Source organism: Aspergillus terreus, genomic scaffold, assembly GCF_000149615.1.
Source record: "Aspergillus terreus NIH2624 scaffold_4 genomic scaffold, whole genome shotgun sequence".
Lineage (NCBI taxonomy): Eukaryota > Fungi > Ascomycota > Eurotiomycetes > Eurotiales > Aspergillaceae > Aspergillus > Aspergillus terreus.
The window spans coordinates 824033-851178 of record NT_165927.1 but is presented as its reverse complement, the minus strand read 5'-3'; the positions used below and the strand labels follow the sequence as shown (position 1 = coordinate 851178).

The window sequence follows — 27146 nt, the reverse complement described above, 5'->3', positions numbered from 1 at the left end:
CTGGTATTTGAGAGAGTCATGAGCTGACAAATGAAGGTGTAGTTAGGATGAATACGAGCTCTCCCCGCTGTCACATTGAGTACCACTTGTGCAGTGCAAGCCATACAATTAGTTCCTGGAGTGCAAGTACATGTTGAAGAGGTAGCAGTAATATCATACATGCCTCCAAGGATTGAATGCTGTCACAGAACATGTATAGTCCGTATCTATCTTGCTGACTTACGAACTATACGATCAAACAGCATCAATCGCAGGTCTTAGGCAATAGTAACTATACAAAGTACATACATGCGATGCAGCATCTACCCAGTAAACCATCTTTAACAAGCCAACTCCCTTTCCAAACCTCTACCAGAACCATCCCACCAGCCAAAGGAAGAACACGTATGCCCGAAATGAACGAAATGAACATCCATCATGCCAATAGACCCAGTAAATCCACCATTAATGCAATGTCTTGCCATAGAACCAAAGACAACCACCTATTTATCATGAGCTTCATTAATCCGCCTCCAGACCTCAGCCTCCACCTCTGCCAATTTGTTCCCCGCCGATTGGAACCACGACTTCGCACTCTCGTAGAAGGTCTGCTCGCCAACGTCGGTGTCCACCATCCCCGTGGAGCCCGGATTATAATGCAGTGGCAGCTGTCCGGACGAAGGGCCCGCGCCGTACGACGCATTTGTCGCTCCGGAGTAAACAGACGTGTAGGGCGTCGTCGTAGAGTTCGGAACGGGCTGCGCCTGGGGCTGGGTGGCAGCATTGTAACTATACCCGTAGCCATACGAGACTGGATTCGAGGGAGGAGCCTGTGTGATCGGGGCGGTGGTACTGGGCGCCTGCGGCGGCGGCTGGGGAACATCGCCCGCTTGAGGGGGCGGCGCGACTGCAACTGACCGCGCAGAGGCAGGATCTGTCATCGGGGGCGGCCCTGGCTCGGGACGGGCGCCTGGCTGTGGTGGTGGCGGCGAGGTGCTTGTGCTTTCGGACATACTTGCTGCGGTGCTGGTTGCGCTGGGGGTATAAAGCGCTCCGGTCAAAGACGTCGGTGCAGCGAGGGTAGGCTGTGCCCCTGGTTGAGCGGTTGCATAGATTGGGGAGTACGGGGGCGCTGTTCCAGTAGCTGAAGTAGTTGGAACTTCGTCCGGCTGTTGCTTGGTTGGAGACGATGAGGAAGTTGAAGATGGAGTATGAGGAGTGACTCCCTCTGGGATAGCGGAAGTCGTCATGGGTATATGTGGTGGTAGACCTGCGTAGCAAGGCAGCAATATACTCCTAGATGCAGAGGGATGTTGAAGATGCGATCTGGTCCGCAGGAGCTTCTTTCATAGAGCTCCAGCCATCGACGTCATCGGACCAATGTGCACGTGACTAGTCACGTGAATCGATCACGGACCGCCTGAAGAATTTTCTGAGGCTTCAAGATAGGAGACCAAGGTACAGACTACGACGCCTACTGGACCGTCCCAAAACAAACGAATTTGATTTTGGACCAGAAATACATGGAAGAAAAAAGAAAATAGCTTGCAGGCAGTAAAATACAACTGGTACAAGAGGAAATGTCACACTGCTCTATGCTCAAGACCGACTCCCACTCTCAAGCATATCTCTATACTTTCTCACTTCCTCACTTGCTCAGCATCCAGCAGTTACGCCAGACACGAGCCACCCCCTACCCCAGAGGAACGGTAATGACCACCGCGGAGAGAACCGAATCCATCGCGGGGCCAAAGCCGACCTAACTTGTTGCACAAGTTTACTTGAACTTCTTTCCGAAGAGGATGAGCTGGACCTGGTCGTAGATGGACAGGACACCAGCACCGGCAACACCACGGAGGATGTTAGCACCGGCACCCTTGAAGAGGGACTTGTAGCCCTCCTTGGCGACGATCTGGCGGAAAGCGTCGAAGGAAGAGGAGTACTTGACGGCCTCACCGGAGGTCATCATCATACGACGACGAACGGTGTCAAGAGGGTAAGAAGCGATACCAGCACCAGTGGTGACAGTCCAGCCGAGAAGGAAAGAAGCAAGGAAGTTACCCTCAAGAGGACCAACCAGGACGACGGGCTTGATGGAGTCGTACATGCCGAAGTACAGACCACGGTAGACAACAATACCAGCGACAGAGGGACCGAAACCACGGTAGAGACCGGCAATACCGTCGGAGGCGAGGGTCTTCTTGTAGACATCGACCAGACCGTTGAACTGACGGTCACCACCACCCTTGGCGGACTTGGCGTCGTTGGCCAGACGGGTACGGGCGTAGTCCAGAGAGTAGACGAAGAGGAGGGAAGTGGCACCAGCAGCCTGAATGCTTGTTAGTATCGACTGGTCATGGCGAGTTTGGGGGTCAGGGTACATACACCACCGGAGGCAAGGTTACCCATCATCCACTTGGCGTATCCATCACGGTCCTTCTTGTAGGAGAACATGGACTTGTAGGTGTCACGGAAGGCGAAGTTCAGAGCCTGGGTGGGGAAGTAACGGATGACGTTGGCAGTGTTACCTCTCCACAGGGAGACGACACCCTCGGAGGCGGCGGTACGACGGAAGCAGTCCATGATACCGTTGTACTTGCGGTCGAGACGACCGGCGCGGAGCATCTCATCCTGGTTCTGGATGAGGAGCTTGATACGCTCGATGGGGGCAGCAGCAGTCTTGGAGACGGCAGCGGAGACACCACCCACTGTAGAGATAGGTTAGTAAAGGTCGAACAGTTTGATTGAGCGGCCTAGTGTTCGGCTGAACGCAGATGGATCGATTGTCGGATGCTAATCGACCAAGGCCGCGTGTCGGGGGATAAACATACTCAGGAAGTCAACGACGAATCCCTGTGAAAATTTTTGTTAGCGCCCGTTTGATACGCTATTTTGCGAAAACCAGCCGCAAAACTCTTCGAACACGACGTCTCCAACCCATTGAGACCGCTGCCATGATGGTGTTGGATAGCCATCGCTGCAGGTTGTTCGGGCGAAGCGCGTGTGGTCGAAGGTCTTGCCAGCGAAGCCGGATCAGGGGGGAGAACTTACGGGCATGCCGAAGACCGACTTCTCGGCCTGGTTAACGTCACCCTTGGCCATGATGACTGTGAATGACAAGTAACTGAAGGAAAAGAAGGAGAGGAGATGGGATGGAATGAGAGTGTCGGACGGAACAGGACACTTCAAAAGGGATGGAGAGAAGAAAAGGAAGAGAGAGAAGGGGAAGGGAGGGAAGAAAAAATAGCGAGCGAAGGCCTCTTGTAAGGCGGGAACAAGCGAGCGGAGACGCTAGGCCTGTTTAGGTTGGTGTGGTTTTTTTCCTGTCTTTTTTTCTTACGACGGCCACGTATTTAATACTCTTTCTGACCTTTTCGGGCGGCAACGGCAAGCAGAAACACCGCCTGAACGGGCACAGACGGTGTGGAAGGCGGAAGAAAAATTACATGAACCAGAGAAAAAAAAACTGGATCCGACGCTAATGCTGGCCCAGGCAACGAGAGCCGATATCTCCCGATCGTACCCAGAACCCGTCCCGAGGAGGAAACGATGCGCTGCGACTGTATGATTCTGATGGAATTTTCCCTCATACTAACGACTCCGTATATAGTTGTGAATGGAATTATTCAGGATGGTTCATGAGGTCTAAGAAAAGATCCTGATTAAGAGGAATTCGTCCGATGCTGATTGTTCGATCGATGCCCCATACAGGAATGCGACGAGCGATTATTTTGTTTGTTTTTCTTTTTTGCCTTTGAATTTTCTTTTCTTTTCTTTTTTCTTTTTTTTCCCTTTTCCCTCTAAAAAAGTTTTCACCCATTTCCCCGACTTGACCGAACCAGACATCCACCTCTTGGAGCCTCCTTCTCCCTCGCCAGACGGGGAACTCTGCCCCCCTTCTGTCTGGTCCCGAGTATCCGATGGCAAATTAAATTCTTCTAGATGTAGACTTCTGTCTCTCCCTTGCCAAGCCCCAGTATATGGATCGTACGGAGTATACTATAGTACAGTGCCTCTCGGTCGGCATATGTGGTTTAACCTAATTGTGTCCTGAGTATGGACACGATGAACCAGGACGATTATCTTGTCCTATATGTAGAATTGGCGTCAATCGTCATGGTCCCCGCGTGCCGGAGCCGGTCAACTCCTTGTCGCCGTTTTTCGGTTTCCCTGCCGTGGATTCCGCCGGAACAATCCCTCTACGGAGTACCTCAGGTACCTGGTATTGTTAACCGCACCCAGCCTGTTGATAGAGGATCAAATGGAGGGACTACCCCATGGGCTCCTGATCCAAACTCGCTGTCTAGTTCTCATCCATTTTTCTGCAATCAAGTTGTCGCCATCGGTCAATATCAAGCGAGGCACGGCGTGGCAGGTCAGGGACCTCGGAGAAGGCTTGGTACTGTAATCTACCTGGTACTTCCTCAAGGGGTCACGAAGTCAGATAGGTAATCTCGAGAGTTCTCTTCTGCCTTGACTTTGGGACAGGTCATTTGATCACGTTTCCTCTACCGGATGACTCTGTCTATCAGAAATCTACATGCATAGTACAGGCATATCGCGGTGTACCATGCAGACAAAAGACACCATATCCCGTCCGTCCGTACAGGGACTCCGTAATCACAAGCCCGGCTCCAGCCGGGCCCACCTTTCCAAACTCCCTTACTTTTTCTTTCCGACAATGGCGACCCAAGCGCCAGGTGTTGCCCTGGTGTTTCTTGCATTTGTCGTTCGCCGTTGAAACCGAGACCCACCAAACATGGGGTATATCGCTAGCAACAGGTTGCCATGCTGGCTGGCCGCCATCATGGTAGGCATTGCGCAACAAAAAGTGTATATCCTTGTTCTAGAACTATCTTGGTTAAAATCTAGTGGCAAGGAGTAGCAATTCTTCCGATCTGTAATTCTTCATCTGCCTTTGCCACTGCTGCATGCAGAGTTCTTCCATTTTTTGGCAGGTCTGATACTATGAGAAGCCAGGTTCCGGTGTAATGTAATCTGTTCAATATCCATGTCTAGATCTATCGCACAGATATTGTCTGGGGTCTTAAATTAGTGTTAAGGTTATGAGTATATCGCTATTGTTGTTCTACCATGGTCGCCATGCTCACGTGCCGCATTTCCTAGTAGAGCACTCGAGCACTCCACTGTAAATATATATCGGCACAACATCAAGTGATGAGAACTATGAGGTACACTTCGCCATACATTCAATAGACAGATTGGAAATGATATCTATACAATAATCCGCCAGGTCATTATTCAACGTAGCCTAATGCTTTCTGGATCTCTTTCTCTTCTTCTTGCGGCCCTCTCCCCGAATGTCTACTTCCCCTCCCTCAGTAGCATCCTCCTTGGAGTCGGCCGTTTTGTCACCACCAAAAACAAACTCCGGGCCTTCTTCGTTGCCAAACGTCTCTTGACGCCATTGCCGCAACCGTGCCTTCTTACCGAGTTTCTTCTGATCGTGGCGCTTCTTTTCCGGGTCACGGAATGCAGCAAGCTTCTTCAGCCCAGCATATTGGTTGAGCTGGGAATCATCCGCCATGAGAATGTCTAGTGGAGTAAGGCCGAAGCTGGTCGGAGACGTCTCACGATACCGGAATCCACCAGTGGTCTTCTTCGTAGCGCCAGGCAGAAGGGTCACATCGAGATCCAAATTGCGGTCGACTGCCTCTTCAATGCGGAGACGATCTTTGCGAGCCTCACGCTTCTGGTCCCGCCGCTCTTGAGCCTTACTCTTCTTGTTCTTTCCTTCAGCGCCGCTCTCGTCATCGTCGGCATCCCCCATCTCCACATCAGCCCCGTCGAATGGTCGCTCCTCGTCCTCGTCCTCATAATCCGGTACGAGGTCTTTGATGTCGATATCGTCATCCCATGTAGGCTTCTTCGGATGCTTCTTCTTGCCGTCGCCATCGACTCCACCGTCCGCCTCGGCATAATATTCCTCGCCAAACCGCTTCTGCATTTCTTTCTCCCATTTATCATCATCCCAAGCGTCATCCAAGAACTTAGCCCAGTCTTCATCCGTAAGCTCAGAAGCGCGGAATCCGGCGACTTCCTTGATCTTGTTGACCTTCTCCTGGAGCTCTTCCATTTTCAGCTTGCGAAGACGGTTCTTCTCAGTCTCGCGCTGCTTCTTTTCCTCTTCCTTCCTCTGACGCTCGGCCTCTCTTTGTTTCTTTCTCAAACTCTTTTCTTCTCGCCGCACGGACTGTTGGTTCGTGGCGTCACGGGCGTGGGTGACGAGTACCGTGTTGAGTTTGCTAGGATCCTCGAAGCGGAAGTTGTATGCTTCTTCGAAAGCCTCTGCGCGCGCATCCTCCTCTTCATCGTCGGACTCGAAAGGTTGGAGTTTTGCCCGGTCAGCGGGAATCCATGCTCTTGATGACAAGAAGTTTGAGAGGAAGGTCTCCGGATCTTTGTCGGCGTTCTCAAGATCCAGCTTCACCTCGGGCTTGGACTCCGCGGCTGGCTCTGGAGCGGATTTACGTCTCAGGAGCCCATCGTCTTCGTCAGCCGACGATTCATCTTCCTCGGCCGCATGCATCTCCCGAACGATCTCATTCTTCAGGTCTTCTTGCTCCTGGACGTAGGTCTTGGGGGCATCGGCTTCATCGTCTTCGGCCATATGCGCGCCACTTAGGAGGTTCTGGCGGTGGTAGTCTCGGAGGGTCATGGGTTTCTGCTTCTTTTCGGACGTCGCAGTTTGGCCATCGGCGTTTTCATCGGCCTCGGCAAAGAAGGTCACGGACGAGTCGTATACACGGGGGTCCTTGGATCGAATAGCGTTCAGAGTGGCCATGATTTGGGCATCAAGAGCCTCTGTCGCAAGTTCGCCGTCCTCATCTTCTTCTTCCGAAGACGACTCCTCTGAATCGCCCGACTCATCTTTACCGAATTTTGCTTCCACTGCAAGGACCTCAATTAGTATACTGACCCGATTGATAGAATTCAGTAAAAGGAGCCATACGTTTCTGCATTTCTTCTCTCTTCTTGTTATGCTCGAAGCGACGGGCATATTCTTCGTTGATCTTGAACCCATTGTCGGTGTTTAGGGACACTCCGCCGGACTCATCTCCGGACTCGCTGGAGCTATCGTCATCAAGAAGCTTGCGCGGTTTCTTCGCCGGGGGCTCCATGGTTACTGCCTGAAAAAATGGCAAAGCGATAAAGGATGACTTGATAAATGCGCCGAAAAGGAAAAAAAAAAAAAGTTGGGGACGGGGTCGGCGGCAGAAAAAAAATCACTAGGCTCACCGCCCGAGGAGGTCTGGGATGCCTGAGAAGCCAGGCGGCGAGACAATGTCTGACGTAGCCAATTAGCGCACCCACTGGGGCCTATCCCCGAAAGGCTCCAAGAGGCGCTTCCAGCTCTCGTGGGCCATGTCCCTTGCGCATCTCTCCTATATTCTTCCGCATCTTGGGCGCTCCTCGTGCTCCTCTACTAATTTACTAATTAGCTCGGGGTGAATTGCCTGCCTATCTTCTTGGAGTTACTTGTTCGCGTCAAGTGCATGGCCGGAGACATACAGTAGATGTCGACCCAGACGCAGATCCCCGTACCGCAGGTCGGGAGGCTTGTTAGCGTGGTGTAAGCTGTTTGACTTCTCCTTTCGCGCTGATAGCATATGTTCTGGTTCCTGACTCTGCCTATAAAGCCCAGTTGGTCTCAAGGAGGCGGCCCTCGACTCACCGACATTCCGCGCCACGACGCTACACTTCTCCGACCAGATCGAGTTCCTCGAGAAATGGCTCGATGGTTACGCGAAGGCCGCATCCAGGCTCTCCATGGACATTGCTGCCATGGAGGGCGTGGTGAGCGCCTTTCTATCCTATTCCACAAACCCCCTTACCGTATCTGAAGCTGCGCTGGATCATGATTACACTCTGCTTTCGATGAGGAGATGTGGTGATAGCTCTCGGGACTTGTGGAATGGACTGGTAGCCACAACCAAGAAGATCGAGGTGCTGGTTTCGGAACCTATAAGAGCTTTCATGCAGGATGATCTCCGTGCCTTCAAGGTTGCAATGGCCCCTCACCCTCATATGATGTATCAGTCACTTACCCCTCCGTAGGAAACCCGCCGCACCCTCGAGCAGACGCAGAAACATTACGATTATCTATTGTCGAGATACTCGGCGCAGTCAAAGTCGAAAGAGCCGTCGTCTCTCAGGGAGGATGCGTTCCAGCTCCACGAAGCGCGCAAAGCATACCTCAAGGCGTCTATGGACTTTTCGGTACAGGCACCCCAGCTACGAAACGGTCTGGATCGGCTGTTAGTCCGCGTTTCCTTCGACCAATGGCGCGAGTTCAAGTTGTTTCACACGAACAATAGCTCAACCTTCGTCAAATGGGGCCAGGAGATGGATCGCATTAAAGGCTGGATACATGAGATGGAAGGTAGTGAAAAGTCATCGAAGCGAGAACTATTGGCTGCGAGAAAAGAAATCGAGGAGGCTGCAGAGGTTACCGCTAGACCTTCTCGTGAGCTAGACGACTACTCCATATCCACCGTCCCCTATCTTGGTTCACGTCCACTGTCGTCTCTCAACATGACAGGAGAGGCCAAGCCGGAGAAGCAAGGATGGGTGTATCTGCGCACGCTCTCGGGCAAGCCTACGCGCACAAACTGGGTCAGGCGCTGGGCTTTCTTGAAGAACGGAATCTTTGGTTGCCTAGTGCAAGGCTCTCGAACGGGTGGCGTGGAGGAGAGCGAGAGAATCGGCGTCTTGCTCTGTAGTATCCGTCCTGCCTTCCAAGAAGAACGACGGTTCTGCTTCGAGGTGAAAACAAAAAGCAACAGCATCATGCTCCAGGCAGAAACCCAGAAGGAGCTCATGGAGTGGATTGCCGCATTCGAGGCTGCCAAGCGGAAAGCACTGGAGAACCCGGCCAGCACTGATTTATCCGTCTCTGGGAAGGTTACCATCCAGGACCCTGCCTTTGCCATATCCCAGCCACCGGCTCCTGAATTTGCGGCCGATCCAGCGGACTCCCTGACTCCCCATTCTAGTGAAGAACATGGCTCTGACCGCTCTGGATTGCTCCCTGTCCCAGACCGCGATCCCAACGGGACTCGGTCGAGCAATGACTTTAGTGCTTACCGGCGACTGACTTCGATGGACGGAGATACTTCCGCTCGTGAACATACAAACCGCATCATCCAGAAGTTGGATCTTCATCGCAAGTCGGGTCACACTGTCCAACCATCCAACTCCATCCCGGGAGCTGGAGGTGGAATTGCCAGCTTGATTTCTGCAAGCCACAACGCCCTAGTCTCTGGCACTCCCTTGCCTCCGAGCTTACCTGACAACGAAGCAAATCGTGGTCGTATCCTGACAAATCGGTCCGAGTTTCCTCCTACAACTCTGGCGCCCCAGACTCTTGCGAATCCTCCAGCACCTACAAGCATGAGTAAAGCCGCCGTGATGGTGAGCAATGAAAGGGGCATTGGACTTGGGCAAGCGGATAAAACAGGCGGAATGCCTAGCGGGATGATGGCCAACTTATGGGGAAGTTCGAACTGGGGTTTCGTGAACAGACTCGAGCGCGAACGTCTGGGATTGTCCGAGGTGAGTGGTGGCAGTGCTGCCCAGAATAGGCCATCCTCGCCAATGAGCGATTCTTCGAAGCAAGTTCTTCCAGCAGAAGCGGAATCCGCTGGAGGATCCACCGCACGGAAACAGTCAATCTCCGGCCCACGCCATAGGCAAACGGTTAGTCTTGATGGAGACGCCTCCAAGGTACAGCGTGCGATCTTGGGTGTTTCACACGAATATCCAAGCTACTATCCCCAGCAGCTCAGAATCCAGGATGCTCAGTTCCGGCTCCTCTTCCCCAACGTCAAGAGGGAGGAACCTCTGGTTATGGTGTTCCGGGCCACCTGGAACCCCAATGACCAGCAAGAATTCCCTGGCAGAGCCTATGTCACTACTCGGGACATTTACTTTTACAGTCACTACTTTGGACTGGTGTTGACAACCAGTGTGTCCCTGGAAAGCATTAAAGAGGTCACTGCTGCCTCAGGGAGAGATTGTGACTTCTTGTTCCTTCATACTATTCCCCTACCTGGCGACGACACGCCCGGTCGTGTCACTATCAAGACTTTCCTGGAACCTTTGAAGCTTCTTCAGAGGCGACTGAACTTCTTGATCCATGACTCGACGGCGGTTGAGCCTATGGGACTGGAGCAGATTTTCAAGACGCTCACCAAGATGGAATCCGATGTGGCACGGACTCCCAGCGTAGACAGCTGGGAGGACGTAGGTGCTTTGGGCGAAAAGGATGAAGACGATGGTGTTGACCAACGCCTTAGAAAAGACCTTCGAGCTCCAATCTATATTGATAAGGACCTAGACACAAGCTCGAAGAGAGCTTTGGACGGCAAGGATATCCCGAAGTTCCGATTGCCAACACAGGCAGTGCAGTACGTTCCGCAGGGAAATCTACATCTAGCGGCAGAGAAGGTCTTTGATGTTAGCCCGAAGGCGATCTTCCATATTCTCTTCGGCGATAAGAGTGCTGTCTGGCAACTTCTACTCTATCAGAGGAAGGCCAAAGGTAGGAAGTCTAGTTCACCATGTCGAGGACTAGCTAACGAGCGATAAGATATCAAACAAGGGCCGTGGACCAGGAACGAAACTCGTCATCTGAGACGCGATTTCCAATACCAGATTGAGACAACTGATATGTTCGGTAAGTGCTCCAATATTAGACAGCGACAGATCGCTCGACTAATCGCGCACAGGACGTACTGAAGGAAAGGCAATATCGGACTACCAGATGATCGACGTCCTCAATGATCATCTCTGTTATGTCATAACCGACAAGCGCACGCCGTGGCATCTTCCCTTCAAACGTTCATTCAGGTTGGTCAGTAAGATTGTGATCACCTTTGTTGCCAAAGGAAGGAGCAAGCTTGCGGTGTATACGAAGGTCGAGTGGTTGTCAACTCCCTATGGTCTTCAGGGTTAGTACATGTCTTTGTCCAACATGCCCTACTGTGGCTAATGTTCTTCAGCGGTAATCAATAAGCAAGCGATGGGAGACCTGGAGCAAGATGCCTTGGACTTGGTCGATCTTGTGGGCGACCAGGTGCGTAGGCTGGGAGCTCATAGTCGAACCAAGAAGGCGATCACGATATTCGGCCATGTTGGACGGCAGACCTTCGTGTCCCAGTTTCCTGGGGAGGTGGACGTCCGACTTGAACCTCGCAAGCCTCGACAGCAGAGAACGCTAGTCCAACTACTCTACGAGACCTTTGTCAGCTTCGCCGAGAGCGCCATCTCGTCCGTGATGCTATGGACATTTGCTCTGCTCCGTTGGGTCTGGAAGACTACGAATGCGAACAAAATGATCCTTTTGTTGCTGGTTTCGAGCATGTTTATCAATGGCTTCTATACATCACGAGATGCCTCTGAGTGGTGGCACGAAAGGTCGGCTGAAAGCTTCATGGCTCGGCTCGGGGTCCACCCTGACCACGTCATGAGTAAAGCTATATACATGAGAGATATCGACGAAGCAGTCGCCAACACAACCATCGCAGACCTCAATGGCACTGTGAGCGACTGTTTTGCCACATTCCAGCAACAGACAATACGCAACAATGGGGCCAGTGCCTCTCTGGATGTCTCGGGCCCGAGGGACTCGGTGACGAAGAGCGCGGCCCGACGACTTCAGCATACGCGTGAACGCCTGGCCACGTATCGGCACAATCTTCTGGTGGCTCTGCGTGTTGTGAACAGCATCGAGAAAGAGCTTATCCAGAACGAGTGGGAGCGCTGGCTCCGACAGGAGCTGAAGCGCTGTCGCCAAGTCGAGGTTCTTCTTGGAAAGGGCGAAGGCGAAGATTTTGATATGCAGATGAATCGCTTGGGCCAGACTGTTTTTGCCGATCTCTCCGACGACGTCCGGCAGTGGTACGAGCAGTACTGTACCAGCTGTCACAAGGAACAGGAGCAGATCGAGAGAAATGGGCGTATAGACGGGGCCTCATAAACAGGTTCGGGCGGTTTGCTTGTTGCTGTTTGTTCCGGATTGCTTGGATATCTCTGTTTGACGATACCCTGTTGAAATTGGCGGATGTGTTCATATGTTGCAGACATGGCGGCTTGATCTGGATGGAGTGTAAATAATTGTATAGCAATGCGAACAGAATGAGATATACCCGTCCGTGTCTGTACAGCCGCGAGCATCTAATTCTGCCGCGGCTTCACAGCACCCTCCTGAACGACGTAGTACACGATGGTACCATCGCCGCCCATTCCCTTGTCAATCATAGCGAGAAGCATCCTCTTCCCGCCCCACTCCTTGGTTTGCAGGGCCTGTTTCCGGCGCTCATAATACTCCGCGATGGCAGCGGCTTTCTCCGCGCTCATGTTCTGCGTATCCTCCTCGACGTCGTCCCCCGCCTGGAGCTGCGTTCCATCCTCGACGGAAGGAAGCGAATCGAACACAGCGGCCATTTTGTGCAAGCTCCACGACTGGCCCTGCACCGTGGGGAGCACAAAAACACGCTCCAGCTCGATGTCTTCCTCGCGCAGACCCTTCTCCAGCATGTACAGCTGTTCGTCCGGGTGGGTGTAGACGCGGTTGGGCGGGATGCCGGAGATCAGGAGATGAGGGGCGGGAGATTGGTTGTCGGGAGAGGATTCTGCTGTTGTATCTGAAGACGGGGTTGTGCTCGGGAGGTGTAGTTCGTGCACTTGGAGCGACGTCCAGAGGTGTTGGTGTTGCAGGTTGTGGAGGATTTGGAGAGTACGGGCGGAGTAGGGACTGGAGGGCGTTGAGGTGGATGCGATGAGACTGGTGAGCGCAGACGGCTCTGAAATCGTATTTGAGCGGGTCGTTGTCGTTGCCATTGTAGGTGGTCTGTTTCTTTTCTGTTCTCCGCTTGCTTCTGGTATATCGTGCGGAGACGATTTCGTCCCTCCAGTGGTGGTTCTGGTGGAGTGAATAGGAGGATTTCGTATAATGTAAATCGCCGAGGAATTCCCAAGTAAATATTGACCCCTTCAAATTAATTGTCCCGTGAGAATCTGCTCATGGAAGTAAGAAGAAGCGGAAGAAGAGAGTGAATGGCGCGGAGAAAAAAAGTCGGCGGGGAAAATCGCCTGAATAATTCCGCGCCGAGTCGCGTTTGGCAGAAGAACACATGGCATCATCCTGTCTTGTTTCCTCCTGCACTCGACTCTCCCCTTTCCTCCAACTAATTTAATTCTCTTTTCTGCACCTGCGCCGTAGTCGCTTGTCTACTGCGATCTAACGCATTTCCCATTTTGCCTGTTTTCTTGCTTGAATCACTGTCCCCATCTCCATACTTCAACTGCTTCATGGCGCGCCAGAAGCAAACGGCGCCCTCGCAACGGGCCACTTCTTCAGAACTGATGCACTTGCTTCCCAATGGAGCCGAAGCGCAACAGAAGCAACGGAACGGAGCCCCCCAAGAGCATGTTGCCAATGGCACGGTGTCTGAGAAGAACGCGCCTGAAGCGGCCCCGGAGGCCCCAGGGCTGACCCAGCTGGCCATCTGCGTGCTGGGCATTTACGCCTCATTGTATGTTCACCTGTCTGTACTGGAGCCCAATACAGTTAAACTAACCTCCAAAGTCTTTCCTGGGGGGTCCTCCAAGAAGCCATCACCACCGTCTCCTACCCTGTATACCCTCCCACTGCGGCCGAACCGGAGCCTCCAACCGAGCGCTTCACCTTTTCGATCGTGTTGAACACCATTCAATCCTGCTTCGCGGCCATTACAGGCTTCCTCTACCTGTTCTTCTCGACTCCGGCCGGCAAGACGGTGCCGTCGATCTTCCCGACAAGGAAGATCCTCTTCCCCCTGCTCCTCGTCAGCATTTCCTCCTCCCTCGCCTCGCCGTTCGGATACGCCAGTCTGGCCCACATCGACTACCTGACGTTCATCCTGGCCAAGTCGTGCAAGCTGCTCCCTGTCATGTTCCTGCACCTGACCATCTTCCGCAAGCGATACCCGCTGTACAAGTACGGGGTCGTTCTGCTGGTCACGCTGGGCGTCGCAACCTTCACCCTGCACCACCCGGGCACCAGCAAGAAGGTGGCTGCGTCCGCCGCGAAGAATCAGTCCGGGTCGTCCGCGTGGGGCATCTTCCTGCTGTCGATCAACCTGCTCCTGGACGGCCTGACCAACACCACGCAGGACCATGTGTTCAGCTCGCCGCAGGTCTACACGCGCTTCACCGGCCCGCAGATGATGGTCGCCCAGAACGTGCTCTCGACCGTCCTGACCTCGACCTACCTCCTCGTCATGCCGCATCTGTCCTCGACCGGCATCCTGCACGCCCTCCTCCCCATCCCCATCCCGCCCTCTACGGAGACGGAGCTCAGCTCCGCCATCTCCTTCCTGTCGCGCCACCCGGAGGCGCTGAAACACGTGCTGGGGTTCGCCGCCTGCGGCGCCGTCGGCCAGCTGTTCATCTTCTACACGCTCTCGCGCTTCTCGTCGCTGCTGCTGGTGACCGTCACGGTCACGCGCAAGATGCTCACGATGCTCCTGAGCGTGTTCTGGTTCGGCCACTCGCTGTCGGCCGGGCAGTGGCTGGGCGTGGTGCTGGTGTTTGGCGGCATCGGCGCAGAGGCCATCGTGCAACGGCAGGAGAAGAAGGCCAAGGAGCGGGCCAAAGCCGCGAAACGAGAATAACCGGGACATATGCCATGTATATATGTACACGCTGATAGACTTGATTTTCAATACCACGTTGGGTTTTGGTCATTACTGCATGAGTCGCTAGTCGCTAGACAGCGGAAGAAGGTAGAGAAACAGCTCAAGCGGAAATAGGAATAGGAGGCGAATCACTTCCTGCCCTCCACCATGATGATGTGGTATCCGAACCCGGTCTTCACATCGACGTATTTGGGGTTACTCGTTGTGCTGGGCTCGAGCTCATACGCCGCCTTCTCAAAGGTGGCATCCAGGCTGCCGCGGACTTTCCAGCCCAGCGAGCCGCCTAGGTCTGTGAGCGGGTGCAATGCGCAGGGAAGAGGGGAGGGAGGTAACATACCTTGGCGGGCTTTGTCTTCGGAGAACTCTCTTGCGACGTCGTCGAACTTGGCGCCGTTGCGGAGCTTCTCGAGGGCTTCTTCTTTCTTGGAGAATTTCTCGCACTGACATGTATTAGACTGTTTGATGGAAGAAAGTGGAGAGTGCTGAGACAAGGGCAGTGCGTCTGATACGGGATCTGTCCCATGGTGTAGCTAGGTAGAGGGTACGTACGAGAATATGCCGGACATTGATCGAATTCGCCGGTTTCAGACCCTTGCCCTTATCACCGCCATCGGCGTCCTTTCCCTTGCCCTTCTTGTCACCGCCTTTGTTCTTGGGGGCCATGTTGGCGTGGTTTGGAGTAGATGATGAGATGAGCAAGGAAGAGCAGATGATGACGATGAAGCAAAAAAAGAGAACGACGAGGTGGGGACAAGTGGGGTTGCAGCCTGAGGCAGCCTTGTCTCCCGTATTGGTGAGGTAGAAGTACTACATCAACTTCCTGACAACATCACTCCTCCTTCGTCCTATCGGAGGGCAATGATCAGGCTGACAGGGGCAACCGAGGCTGTTTCGGCGACATTGTTTACTCCAGAATCTGACACGGGCTAAGCCAGCTAGCCCCATCCTAGACACACGACCTGTTACAATGGCGGCGGACTTGGAGACCGCCCGCATCCGATCACTGCCCGAAGATGCCTTCTACATAGCGAATTTCATCACCGAGGAAGAAGAGGATCTGCTACTCCAGAAGGTACGTCTCCGCCCTTCCGTCTACCAAAAAGGTCGAACTGGTACGAGAAAGTTTCAGATCACAACCGCCCCCCTCCCCCGCTGGACGCACCTCTCCCACCGACGTCTTCAAACCTGGCCGTCAGCGCTCTCCAAGACCAACACCCTGATCGACTCCCCGCTCCCCGCCTGGCTCGTCTCGCCCATCATCATCCCTCGCTTCGACGCCCTCGGCATCTTCGCCGACGCTCCGCACGGCGCCCCCAACCATGTCCTCGTCAACGAGTACCAACCCGGCCAGGGCATCATGCCGCACGAAGACGGCGCGGCCTACTATCCACTCGTGGCGACCGTGAGTCTGGGCGCGCCGATCGTCTTAGATTTGTACCCGAAGGGCGGCGCGGAGGGAGCAAACGACAGCGACGACAAGCGACATCGGCCGCCGCAGCATCGCATCCTGCAGGAGCGGCGCAGTCTGCTCGTGACGCGCGCCAAGATCTACACGGACTTTCTGCACGGGATCGCGGAGACCACGGCGGACGAGGGCCTCGGCGCAAAGTCCATCTGCAACTGGGATTTGCTGCGCGAGCCGCAGCGGTTCTGTGGGGGCCGGGTGGAAAGGGAGACGCGGATCAGTCTGACGTATCGGGATGTGCTGAAGGTTGCGAAGCTGGGCAATACGATGAAGTTCCTGGGGAAGCGGTAGAGTTTACACACGAATCGGGTTTGTACGTAGATTATGATCGCTCTTGGATTGCTGTCTGGTGTGCGCGGCGTCGCGCGGTGTCTACGATTAGTACACCCCCGGAAGCATGTTCCATCGGTCCCGCACTGCGTCGGCGCCGAACTTCTGCATGTACCAATTCTTAGTGGTGCCCGCGGTGACGCCCAGATTGACGGCGACAAAGCCCAGCGCGGCCAATAGGGTCTTGTTGACGAGCTCACCGGGTGGGGCGGCCAACAGGGCCAGCGACAGGTAGATGACGCATTCGGCGGTGTAATGAGGGCAGACGATGGTGCGGAAGAGGGGGTGCGTGGGGAGGGAGTATTTCTTCAGCGAGAAGAGATAGTGATGGCAGTCGTGTTGCACGCCCGATGCAAACAGGAAGAGCGGCAAACAGAGAAAGGTGCGGAGCGAGGGCACCATGGTCACCTTGATGTCGTCCACGGAGAGATCATGCGACAAGAGGGAGGCTTTAGGCGCGAGCGAGATAAAGGAACGACAAACGGTCAGCGATCAGACGCGGGGTAGAGCCGAGAGCAACATGACAAACAAAGCGATGCGGGGAAGGGAAGCTCAAGGTACCTGTTCCCTCGATCCAGACGCCCACCGCCACGACGACGTAAAAGGCGATCCCCACCAGCCAGTGGACGAACCACATCCGGGACGACGACGGCTTGGAGAAAGAGAGGCATTCGGATAGTCGTCGTACTCCTTGCACGAGCATGAGGAACCAGCACAGCATCACCTGGTGGACGGACATGGACGGAGTCTGAAGACGGTCGGCGTGGATTCGGGAGGCGATAGCCTGGAAGGCCGAGCCGTGCAGAAGCACCTGGGCGGCCCAGAAGATGGACGACAGCACGGAAGCGATGTAGAAGTGCGTGAAGTAGCTGTGAGGGACGCGCAAGGTGGCCAGGTAATCCAGACCGCGGGCAAATAGCGAGGCGCTGGAGGGCGACTGCGACTGCGACTGCGAGGGGCCCGAATCGATGGGCGTGGTTACACGAGCTCCATAAGGAACGAAACGCAAACGCAGGGCATCGAACAGGTTGACCGATAGGATCTGGGGGAAAGAAAGTCCTGGTTATAGTGCATTCTAGGGGCGTGTCTTTTGGTGGTTTGCATTACTGCTTGTTTTGCATAGTGGTGAGTGAGTGTTTTGTTTCATACCGTGCAGGACGCAAAGAGGAAGAAGGCTCGTAGAACATCGACAACGTCTGTATGAGTGGCGGCCAAGGCCGTATCCACCAGATCGGTGAGGAGGTCCATGAGAGGACGAGGAGGAGGTGTTGGTGGTCGTTGTGGAGAGGTGATGTGTAAGTGGTGCAAGGCAGACAAAAGTCCAAGTTGGACGTCACGGGACCAGCCAGAAGCTGATCGTCTCTCGATAAACAGGAGGAAGGAGGGAGAATGGATGAATGAATGACTTGAGAATGACTTCAGAGGTCGGAAAAATACGATTACGCGGAGGCCGTCATACCATCAACGCGACACGTTTCGAACAAAACACCCCCCCCGTTATGGTGATGATGATCGAGAGGAAACACCGAAGAGCCTCTACTACTATCGAAATGAGCAGTCAGAAATTCGGAGAGTAAACAATACGTACAAGGACTCTCTGTATGGTGTTTGATCCACCTTCAGGGTCTCGTGAGAAGATGGGACGATCGCAGCTATTCCCACCTAGGCAGACCGTAAACACCACGGGGAGGACCTAACTACGGAGTATTTTACCTAGGTTGGTATCGATCCCCACATACTCCCTCCCTCCCTCGAGTTTTTGCATACCACATCACCATGACACCACCATTTGTTGTTTTCTCTCCTCTTCTTTCCTCTCTCCTTAACGGCCGATCGGTGGCCTGCGGGGCTTCCCATGACCCAATGACCCAACGACATGCACGCTCTGCAACATCAGCCAATCCCAAGGAAAGGGGGCGCTCATGTGGGGCGATAAGCTGGCGTCCATGATGAGCTGGGATTGGCTGCAACAGGGCAGATCGCTGCAAGTTCCGGTGGAGTCCGGGAAAGTCTCTCTTGATTTTTATTTTTTATTTTTTTCTTTTCTGCTCGTTTTGCTCGTCTGGCCTAGTCCGTTTGCGGAAACGACTCGTCTCCCCTGCTCGCCGCGGATTGGTTGTGGTGGATGCCCAGCCTGATAGTCGACGTATCGTCACCTCGAAACGAATGAATTGAACTTCTCCAAAGCTTTCCACCTCTCTATTAGAGGAAGAGGACGAGACCGGAGTTTTAGAATAGTCGGAGAGACGGAGGGAAAGGAAAGAAAAGGAGAAAGGACTGAGAGTCGCAAGGCTTTCTTCCATTTCCAGCTGGGAGTGTCTCTTTCCCGCCACCACCCTGACCGCCCCGCTTGTCTCTGGCTGCGTTAGGATGGGACGCTATGGCGTGAATGGTGGGTTGTAGTGGTACCCATCCTCCACTGCATACCGTATTCGACCTGGTGGAATACCTAGGATTCGGTGGGAGAGTTCTTGATTAATTCAGGAGGGAGGATATGTCTGAGATGAATGATGAGAATACTGATGGCACCTTTAGGGTCTTATCATGAAGTCATGGAGCAGCGAGGAGAGAATGCTCATAATACTGGCAATACAGTATACATCAGAGTGACTCATCCAAAGGTGCCACTGCTATTCTTATCGCCCAAAGAGGAGCTGGTATGGTCTGAAAAGTACTGGGTACGTATCATACCATACTGGGGCTGACTAACCCGATTTCTCGCTGGTGGCCAAAAAGTGGGCAAAAAAAAACAAGTAACATTCGTCCGTACCCTTACAACCTCCTCCTCAATCAATCTCTCTCACTCTCACTGCGACGCCCATCTGCGCTACCTGCGACTGGTAAGGTAATTTCCTTCCAACTAAACCCCAGTCGGTCGGTCTCCATCCCCGTCGTTTCAACTTCTCGTCCATTTCTCTCTTCCTCTCCATTTTCCCTCCTCTTCTCTCCCCCCAAACCCATCACCTTTCCTCTCCTCACCCTTTTCGCCCTCACTCCTCCCCAGACGACGACTACGACAACCTAACCTGATCACCCACCTGCCGACTCGCTTATTTCTCGACTCTGATCCTGTCTCCACTTCGTCCCGTTCATCTCCTTTTTAGACCGTCTTCTCCCAGATCCTCTCCCTCGCCATCCATTCGTCCTCGCCGTCCATTCCGACCGTCAGCTTTCCCCCCTCGCCTCTTCTCATCTTGACGAACAGTTTGCCTCCCAAGCGTGGTCGAGCACCGGCGTCCGCGCATCATTGCGGGTGTATCTGGCCACGAGTCCTACTTCCGCCACGGCCTCCGAAAATGACGAGCAGAACCCCCACAAATCGACTGCTACCGCTATGAGTGATGTTGACACTGTCTCCTCCGTACCAGCTGCCCTGGATGCCGATCAGAGTGCTCTTGCGGTCAAGGTGAACCACCGGTCTCCCTCGGGACCCCCCTCACCCAAGAGGGCTTCTCTACCCCCTCTCCCTCGAGGGGTGACCCGTCCCGTGAAGGAGCCGGAGCCTGTTGCTGGGGAGGGTGACGGGCCAGCAAGCCCCAAGGCTGACTCGGAGGCAGAAACCATCATCCAGTCGGGCCGGGAGTCTTTGTCCCCTGAGAAAAGGCGCAAGTTCATCAGGCATGAACCGAAACCCCGTCATGAGGGACGGGACCCCGTCGATCCCGTGGAGAGTGACCTGCCCCCCAATGACCTGCACGTTAGGAAGCGCAATTCCCCGAATGGCCACTCGCGGGAGGAACGCGACCGTGAGGAAGCCCGCCCATCAAGCCCCCGTCGGAGGACGGTATCGCCACCATCCGTCGTGAAAGTCGAGAAGCCAGAGGATTCCCAGTCGGTTTCCAGCAAGATTGAGCTGTCGACCACTTCGGCGCCGAGACACCCACGAAAGCGCAGCTTCAGTGAGACGGTCGATGGAGAGGGTGAATCGGGTCGCTCTGTACGTCAGAACAGCTCTGCGACCGCTCGCCCTCGGGAGCGAAAGGATCTGAATGGAGTGCTGCTACCTCGGCCCGTTTCCAATGATCGTTCCGTCTCCCCCGTCCGTGCCTCCCACAAACGGACGGCTTCGGGAACGCAGCTCTCTGCGGGTGAAATGCAACGGAAGAAGAAGGCGCCGACCCCTCTCATAACTGGATTTGCACGCCAAAGTTCCGAGGATCGTCAATCTGTGTCGTCTTCTACAAGCGGTTCCCCGCTGCCCAGCGCTCACGCACGGAAACTCGGTTCGGTTGACGGTGCGTCGGCCTCGCCTGCACGGCCCATGGGTCACAAGAAACAGCGGGACCAAAATGGTCGGACCCGATTAGCGCGTGCGTGTGCGGCTCAAGAACTTGAAGCCGCTATCGCACGACATGCGGAACGTCCTGAGGACCTGAATGTCGCTGACAATGCCGGAAATACTCCCTTGCAGATCGCCTCGCTCGAAGGATGTGCACCGATCGTGAAATTTCTTCTCGAGGCGGGCTGCGAAATCGACACCAAGAATATTGATAAAGACACCCCACTGATTGATGCGGTCGAGAACGGCCATCTGGAAGTCGTGAAGCTGTTACTCGAGGCTGGTGCAAACCCTCGTATCTTGAACGCCGAGGGCGACGAGCCGTACGAACTGGTCCCATCGGACTCGGAAGACTACGAAGAGATCCGGCGAGTGATCTCGGAGGCAAAAGCCAATCCCCGTCCAAACCGCCGATCCGAGGAGCGCGCTGGTTCGGAGAATAAGGAGCCATCATCTCGACGGATTTCCGCCGAAAGCGCACGCGATTCACCCCCTGTGCATCGACAACGTAGTCCGCCTATGGCTACCACGAAACGCAGGACCGTACGCAGCGAAGCCACAAGAAACGATCTACTGTGGACTACAGCCACCCGGGAGAACCTACAGGCGTTCGCAGCAAAAGGAGACATGGCTGGTGTGGCTAACATCCTGAATGTGGGACAAACAGCCGATGCGGAGTCCATGATTGCTGCTGCGAAAGGCGGCCATGATGAGGTTATCTCGCTGCTTCTAGGTATGGGTGATGCGGATCCTGACCCTGATCCTGTCTTCAATGGAAATCAGAAACCTGGCTACAACACGCCTATGTTGGCTGCGATTGGCCGGGGCAATGTAAACGTTATCAAAATTCTTCTCAACCAACCACGATTCAACCCGACTCGCCGACCATACAAGGATCGCACATATTTCGAGCTGTCCCGGGACCGCAGAGGAGATAATTGGGAGGAGGAATACGACCTCTTGCGGGAGGCGTACGATAACCATGTTCGGGCGAAGAAGTCACGGAAACAAGATGTTTCCTCCCCGCGACGACCACGAGATCGGGATAAGGAGAACCGTCGACCTGTACGCCGAGATTCGCCTTCCCCAGGTGGACGACCTAGGAAGCCAGTTGATAGCCATCGGGACGTTGCGTCCAAAGACCCGGGACTGCTGAAGGACCGGAAACGAGAGAATCTTGCACACGCAAAGGAGAAGTTGGCGTCGTCCCGTCCCAGATCCTCCCACGACCAAGATGGGTCTCGCGCAGAACCAGCAAAGTCGAAAGCGCCGGCATCATCTCGAGACACGGAACCAGCCAGTGCTACCCGTGGTGAAGATGCCCCTAAAAGGAGGCGATTGATAGCTGGAAGACCTCCACAGGACCGCGATCGACGCCGTCCTAGTATTCCGTCCTCCGATTCTCTGTCTGGGCGAGACGAAGGTCCCAAGCCGCGTGTCGACCATGCGTCTGATTCCAATAAACCAGCACCACTAAAGCGAGGTCGCAGCAGTGTCAGCCCTGAACGATCTCGTGCAATCGACCCTGATCGGCAAGCGCGCGAACTCCAAAAGAAGAAGAAACGACGTGTTTTGTCCGAAGACGGTATGACACCGAATATTCCGAATGGGAGTCCGAAGAGAAGCGTGGATGATATCGACGCCAAACTATCAGGCCCGAAGTCGGATAACGACCGCCATTCGGAAGTGGATCCCGATCACACCAGAGGTCCTAACGGGCTCGATGAAGACACGGTACGCAAATCCGTCAAGGAGGAAAAGGAGAAGCGCGAGGCGCATGACCTGCATGATGTCCCCATGGAGGATGTCCCCAGTGCTGCTGAAAAGGCCGAGGCCGAGGCCGAACAGCGTCGGCAGAAGGAGGCCGAGAAAGCTGAGAAGGAACGTCTCGCTCAGGAAGCGCGCGTAGCCGCAGAGGCCGAAAAGGCCCGATTGGAGAAAGAGGAGGAAGAGCGTACTGCTCGGGCCGCACGTTTGGCCCAGGAGAAAGCGGCTGAGGAGGAGCGCAAACGTAAGGAGGCCGAACAACGGCGGATCAAACAGGCGGAAGATGAGCGCCAGAAGCGGATCGAGCAAGAGCGGGCACGCATGGCGAAGTTGCGCAGAGACCAAGAAGAGCAGGAGCAGCGGCGACGGGACGCCCTGCCCAGCCGACTCCGCATCGCAGCCAACCTGGTTGGGTCGAACGATCCGCAAGCACGGAGTCATTTGTGGTTGCGGAAGTTCATGCCGGTTGTCACGGCCGAGACGCGGCAACTCGATCCAGGCTGTAACCCTGATCTGGCCGATGAGAAGTGGGTTCCGAACTACCTGGTTGCGCCGTTGTTGGCTACGAATGATCTCCAGCTATCGCAGTATGCCAGCTGGGAGAAGCGGGACGCAACGCCCACACAACGGATGAATCTGTGGCGGGTGACCCGTCGGATGCTCGTCCAGGCCGAAGACACGGAGTTCATGGGCTCGTCATTCGAACAGGTCATGCAGAAGGACAACGAGACGCGGCCCAAATACTTTGACATGGAACATGTATTCTGGGTTAAGGTATGTTCTCGCGATCTCTGGTAGACATCAGATGCCCTTGCTAACTGGAAGTATAGTTGTCGGACTTCATGGATCTTGTTCCCCATATTCCGCATCTTCACGGACTGGACATTCAGTTTTTGAAAATGCATATCGACCGGGAGCCATCGGCGCCGTCTGCGTTCGCCTTTCCGCAGCCCAATGGACATGCCGCCGGACCGCCGCCTCTGGAGCAGGCCGCTGGATACTCGGGTGGATTAAAGGGCCTTACGAATGGCTTCGGCCATCGCCAAAGTACATACGTCTAACGTTTTGATGCATTCATTCTCTGGCGATTCTCAGTTTAGCTTGTACAGGGATGGCACTTTCTTTTTGTGATGTATGACTATGATACCTCTGATGATGAGTCTTGCCGGTGGCGAGACAATAGAAGACCTCGGTCATGAACCATGATGACTTGGAGTAGTATAAACATTATCTACGGAGTAGGTCCATAACGTGGATAAGACAAGGACATAATGTGATTATATAAGCAAACACGCTTAGATTGACAGCCAATCAAAATGGCTACGGAGGCGGCCTTACTAAGCACATAGGGCACACTGACGGCCTCATCAAATTTAGCGAGAACTTTTCGAGTTCCCCCCATCCGCCTCCAACCACCAACCATCCATCCCACTCTTTGAGGATAATCCGACAGAGAGACCAGCATACATACAAAATGGTAAGCTACCTGCATGGTGACCATTCACCACCCAATTCCACATGCGTTTGTGTCAGTAGCTAACAGGCATGAAATTAGTCGGACGGAGAAGAGACCATTTCCAACCCCCCCGTTGCCGCGGCCGATGAGGTCGAAGTCAGCGCCGACGCCGGCGCCGGTGGCCAGATGTCCGTGCTGGATGCTTTGAAGGGCGTTCTGCGCATCTCGCTGATCCACGACGGTCTGGCGCGCGGTCTCCGCGAGGCCGCCAAGGCGCTCGACCGTCGCCAGGCGCACATGTGCGTGCTCAACGAGGGCTGCGAGGAGGAGGCCTACAAGAAGCTCGTGGTCGCCCTGTGCTCCGAGCACAAGATCCCCCTCATCAAGGTGCCCGATGGCAAGATGCTCGGCGAGTGGGTTGGTCTTTGTACGTTTTTCCCCTGTACCCTTTAGAAAGGAGTCGTGGTGGGCAGAGCTAATGATGGTATAGGCCAGCTCGACCGTGAGGGTAACGCCCGCAAGGTTGTCAACTGCTCTTGCGTCGTTGTCAAGGACTGGGGTGAGGAGTCCCAGGAGCGCTCCGTCCTCCTCAACTACTTCCAGACCGAGCAGTAAATTTCTTCGCCGTCGTCTTTGTTTGATGGATAGCGGGAAATGCGGGGGATTGAATAGATGGAGAAGAGTGGTCGTGGCCGTGCGGGAAACTGGATAGGGTTCTGTCATGTCCTCTTGACGATTGTCCTCTACTTCTACCTTTCTTATTCCTCGTCCTCAACACTGGGGTTACCCAAATACAAGGAAAAAATCTCACTGGAAGAACCTTGAATCTTTGCGTAGGATCTATGGATTTAGATACACAGGGCTGTGCCCGTTGAACTTCACTGCCTACATACAGGAGAAAACGAAATCATGCATATGGATGGACATGTACGATGAAATGACCAGATATCTGCATCGCCAAATCAGATGAACCAACCAGAAGAACGCCGCTATGCAAGCGATAAACAATAACCGGAACGCCTCGTCGGAAATGCTACCGGAACCCGTACGATGGTCGCACCATCTTTCTGGTTTCTGGCGTTAGGGAGAGTTGTTGGTATGGCGAGCTGCCCGGGTCGTAGTAGAGACCCTCGACGTGACCGCTTTCGCGGTGGAGAGAGATGTAGTAGAAACCGGAGATGGTGAGGCCTTGTCGCGAGTCGGTGGGGGTGATAAAGCATCGTTCTAGATAAATCCATCAGCGTTTAGCCAAGAGTTCATTCGGGGTCATCATGACATGTCGTACCCTTCCACCGCATCAAGATCCACCCCTGGGATAATTCCTCCGTGATCCATTTGCGACTGACGAGGTTCCTCGTCATCTCCTCGTCGGTCAGGTTCTTGAACGGCTGCAGTTCGCGCCAGTATGTACTGTCAATTTCCGCGTCGGCCTTGAAATTCTTGGTTTCGAGCGTGTGCCTGTTGAAGTCGATGATCTCGCCTTCGAGAAAGGTAATAATGTGTGCATCGTGCGAGGGGGAGGTCTTGTCCGGGATGTTGTATGCCTCCATCGTTCCGGAGAGGGTCATGTCGTGTTCGTTCACGTTGTGAATGGTGACTTTCACCGGCCAATTCTCATCCTTCCCCGCTCCCAAATTGTATATGTTATTAGCTAGATACCGTCGGCCACTACTCGTGTACACGCTGATCCGGCCGTTGTTCTGTTCGCTACCGTTGACGATCATCGGGTCATGCGACAGAGGCGATGTGGGCAGACGCTGCGAGAAGATCGAGTTGATGCTACTGGCGGCCCTCTGGGAGCCTGCGAATACCATCCCCGGTCGCAGCCAGGAGCAGACCGGCGGCGGGGCGATCGACGCCGTGTCGAGGATGAAATCGTCCTCGTCCCAGGGGAGAAAGTCGAGCTGGACAAACCCTCCGGCCGCAGCGGAGGTCAAGCTTTCCTCTAACGATTTCGATTCTCGGAGACGGTCGAGGTATTTAATCGTTTCTTTTAGCCGGGGGCTGGGCGGATTCTCCGTATGTAATTGTCGATGAGCACTGATGCGCGCACGCAGGTCATTATGTGTCAGAAGCCGATGCGGCTCACCACGGCTGCTGGGGATAAATCGATATGCTCGAGAGGCGGCCGATCGCTCTCTACTCTCTTCAGAACCCTGGCCGGACCGTTCTCGGTCGAGGAGATAATCATGCAGCATTCGGGTGCGGGAGAACCGCGGTTGTCGTCGCACGGACTGCAGCAAAGCTTCGGTCGAGGAGAGGGATGGTTCCCGGCGTTCCACTTGGCGATGGATGTTGGGATCTACTGGGTCATCGGGAAAGGCACGTGGATTACTGGTTTCGCGGCGGGCGTGACGTCGAGCGGCTCCGTTGCGATCGGGGAACCGACCAAACCAGGATGAGATGCTATTAGTGTCTTGTAGGGGTTCGTATGCGGCATCATCGTCGGGATCCTCATCGTCATCCGAGGCCGGAGCCCATCCATACAGTGAGCGAGAGCTGGAGACGCGACTCTCGTAGTTGGGCATGTTGCTGTGACTCCGGTGGGGATCGGAATCGCGCTGCCGTCTCACTATGGGGATGCGCCGGTTGATTTCGACAGACATGAGATTAGTCGGATCGTCGTCCAGATTCATGGGGTCCACTTCCAACTCGGACAGAATTTGTTGTCGGCGACGACGTTGGCGACTGAGGGAGGAGACCGAGTCTGGCGGGGAGCGTACACGAGACCGCAGGAAGCTCACGTTATCATCATGAACATCATCGGATGCAGAAGCGGGGACAGAGGGCACGGGGATGGCAACGGCGATGGACGGTGACCGAGGTGTATCCTACAGTGTCAAAGAGGTGAGCAGAGCGATTAGCCACGGTCTTTATTCAACAAGGGGAGTGATGGAAGATAGAATGACGGCACGAGCGACGCAAGGGGAAAATAAAAGGAAGAGGCAGAATGAGGCGGATGAGCTTGACACGTTCTGTCGGGGAATGCGATGCATCCACCCTCCGCCTCCAAGCATTCTAGATCCACCGAGAGTCGCAAGGGGAGGAATGAATAAATTCTGCACGAGGGCGATCGTCGCATGCGACTGAGACAAACGTACCAAAGGCGTGTTGGCAGGAGGCATGATCAGGTAAAACCTCAACCGAGGAAGGGAAATGCAGTGGCGG

The 27146-nt window shown here is 54.5% G+C and overlaps 10 protein-coding genes across 10 annotated transcripts; 5 read left to right on the top strand and 5 right to left on the bottom strand.

Annotated features, from left to right (window-relative positions):
- Positions 1-482: 482 nt before the first annotated feature.
- ATEG_03088 (uncharacterized protein) lies at positions 483-1229 on the bottom strand (the record flags this gene model as incomplete). Its single annotated transcript, XM_001212266.1, has 1 exon — positions 483-1229. The coding sequence occupies one exon, from the start codon at positions 1227-1229 to the stop codon at positions 483-485; it is 747 nt and encodes a 248-aa protein (XP_001212266.1).
- Positions 1230-1756: 527 nt separating this feature from the next.
- Positions 1757-3081, bottom strand: ATEG_03087 (ADP/ATP carrier protein; the record flags this gene model as incomplete). The annotated part of the gene is made up of 4 exons (XM_001212265.1): positions 1757-2308; positions 2365-2687; positions 2811-2832; positions 3031-3081. 4 exons carry the CDS (start codon positions 3079-3081, stop codon positions 1757-1759), a joined length of 948 nt encoding a protein of 315 aa, XP_001212265.1.
- Positions 3082-5251: 2170 nt separating this feature from the next.
- On the bottom strand, positions 5252-7121 carry ATEG_03086 (uncharacterized protein; the record flags this gene model as incomplete). Its single annotated transcript, XM_001212264.1, has 2 exons — positions 5252-6891; positions 6953-7121. 2 exons carry the CDS (start codon positions 7119-7121, stop codon positions 5252-5254), a joined length of 1809 nt encoding a protein of 602 aa, XP_001212264.1.
- Positions 7122-7770: 649 nt separating this feature from the next.
- On the top strand, positions 7771-11980 carry ATEG_03085 (putative transcription factor SipA3; the record flags this gene model as incomplete). The annotated part of the gene is made up of 5 exons (XM_001212263.1): positions 7771-7947; positions 8059-10543; positions 10592-10678; positions 10731-10952; positions 11004-11980. 5 exons carry the CDS (start codon positions 7771-7773, stop codon positions 11978-11980), a joined length of 3948 nt encoding a protein of 1315 aa, XP_001212263.1.
- Positions 11981-12194: 214 nt separating this feature from the next.
- Positions 12195-12843, bottom strand: ATEG_03084 (uncharacterized protein; the record flags this gene model as incomplete). The annotated part of the gene is made up of 2 exons (XM_001212262.1): positions 12195-12207; positions 12290-12843. 2 exons carry the CDS (start codon positions 12841-12843, stop codon positions 12195-12197), a joined length of 567 nt encoding a protein of 188 aa, XP_001212262.1.
- Positions 12844-13314: 471 nt separating this feature from the next.
- ATEG_03083 (UDP-galactose transporter HUT1) lies at positions 13315-14657 on the top strand (the record flags this gene model as incomplete). Its single annotated transcript, XM_001212261.1, has 2 exons — positions 13315-13538; positions 13592-14657. The coding sequence occupies 2 exons, from the start codon at positions 13315-13317 to the stop codon at positions 14655-14657; spliced, it is 1290 nt and encodes a 429-aa protein (XP_001212261.1).
- Positions 14658-15648: 991 nt separating this feature from the next.
- On the top strand, positions 15649-16437 carry ATEG_03082 (uncharacterized protein; the record flags this gene model as incomplete). The annotated part of the gene is made up of 2 exons (XM_001212260.1): positions 15649-15753; positions 15811-16437. 2 exons carry the CDS (start codon positions 15649-15651, stop codon positions 16435-16437), a joined length of 732 nt encoding a protein of 243 aa, XP_001212260.1.
- A 3373-nt stretch (positions 16438-19810) lies between these two features.
- On the top strand, positions 19811-23583 carry ATEG_03081 (putative histone deacetylase complex subunit (Hos4); the record flags this gene model as incomplete). Its single annotated transcript, XM_001212259.1, has 2 exons — positions 19811-23296; positions 23353-23583. 2 exons carry the CDS (start codon positions 19811-19813, stop codon positions 23581-23583), a joined length of 3717 nt encoding a protein of 1238 aa, XP_001212259.1.
- A 413-nt stretch (positions 23584-23996) lies between these two features.
- On the top strand, positions 23997-24593 carry ATEG_03080 (40S ribosomal protein eS12; the record flags this gene model as incomplete). Its single annotated transcript, XM_001212258.1, has 3 exons — positions 23997-23999; positions 24078-24405; positions 24469-24593. The coding sequence occupies 3 exons, from the start codon at positions 23997-23999 to the stop codon at positions 24591-24593; spliced, it is 456 nt and encodes a 151-aa protein (XP_001212258.1).
- A 418-nt stretch (positions 24594-25011) lies between these two features.
- On the bottom strand, positions 25012-27103 carry ATEG_03079 (GID4/VID24 family protein; the record flags this gene model as incomplete). Its single annotated transcript, XM_001212257.1, has 3 exons — positions 25012-25202; positions 25264-26809; positions 27080-27103. The coding sequence occupies 3 exons, from the start codon at positions 27101-27103 to the stop codon at positions 25012-25014; spliced, it is 1761 nt and encodes a 586-aa protein (XP_001212257.1).
- Between the last annotated feature and the right edge of the window lie 43 nt (positions 27104-27146).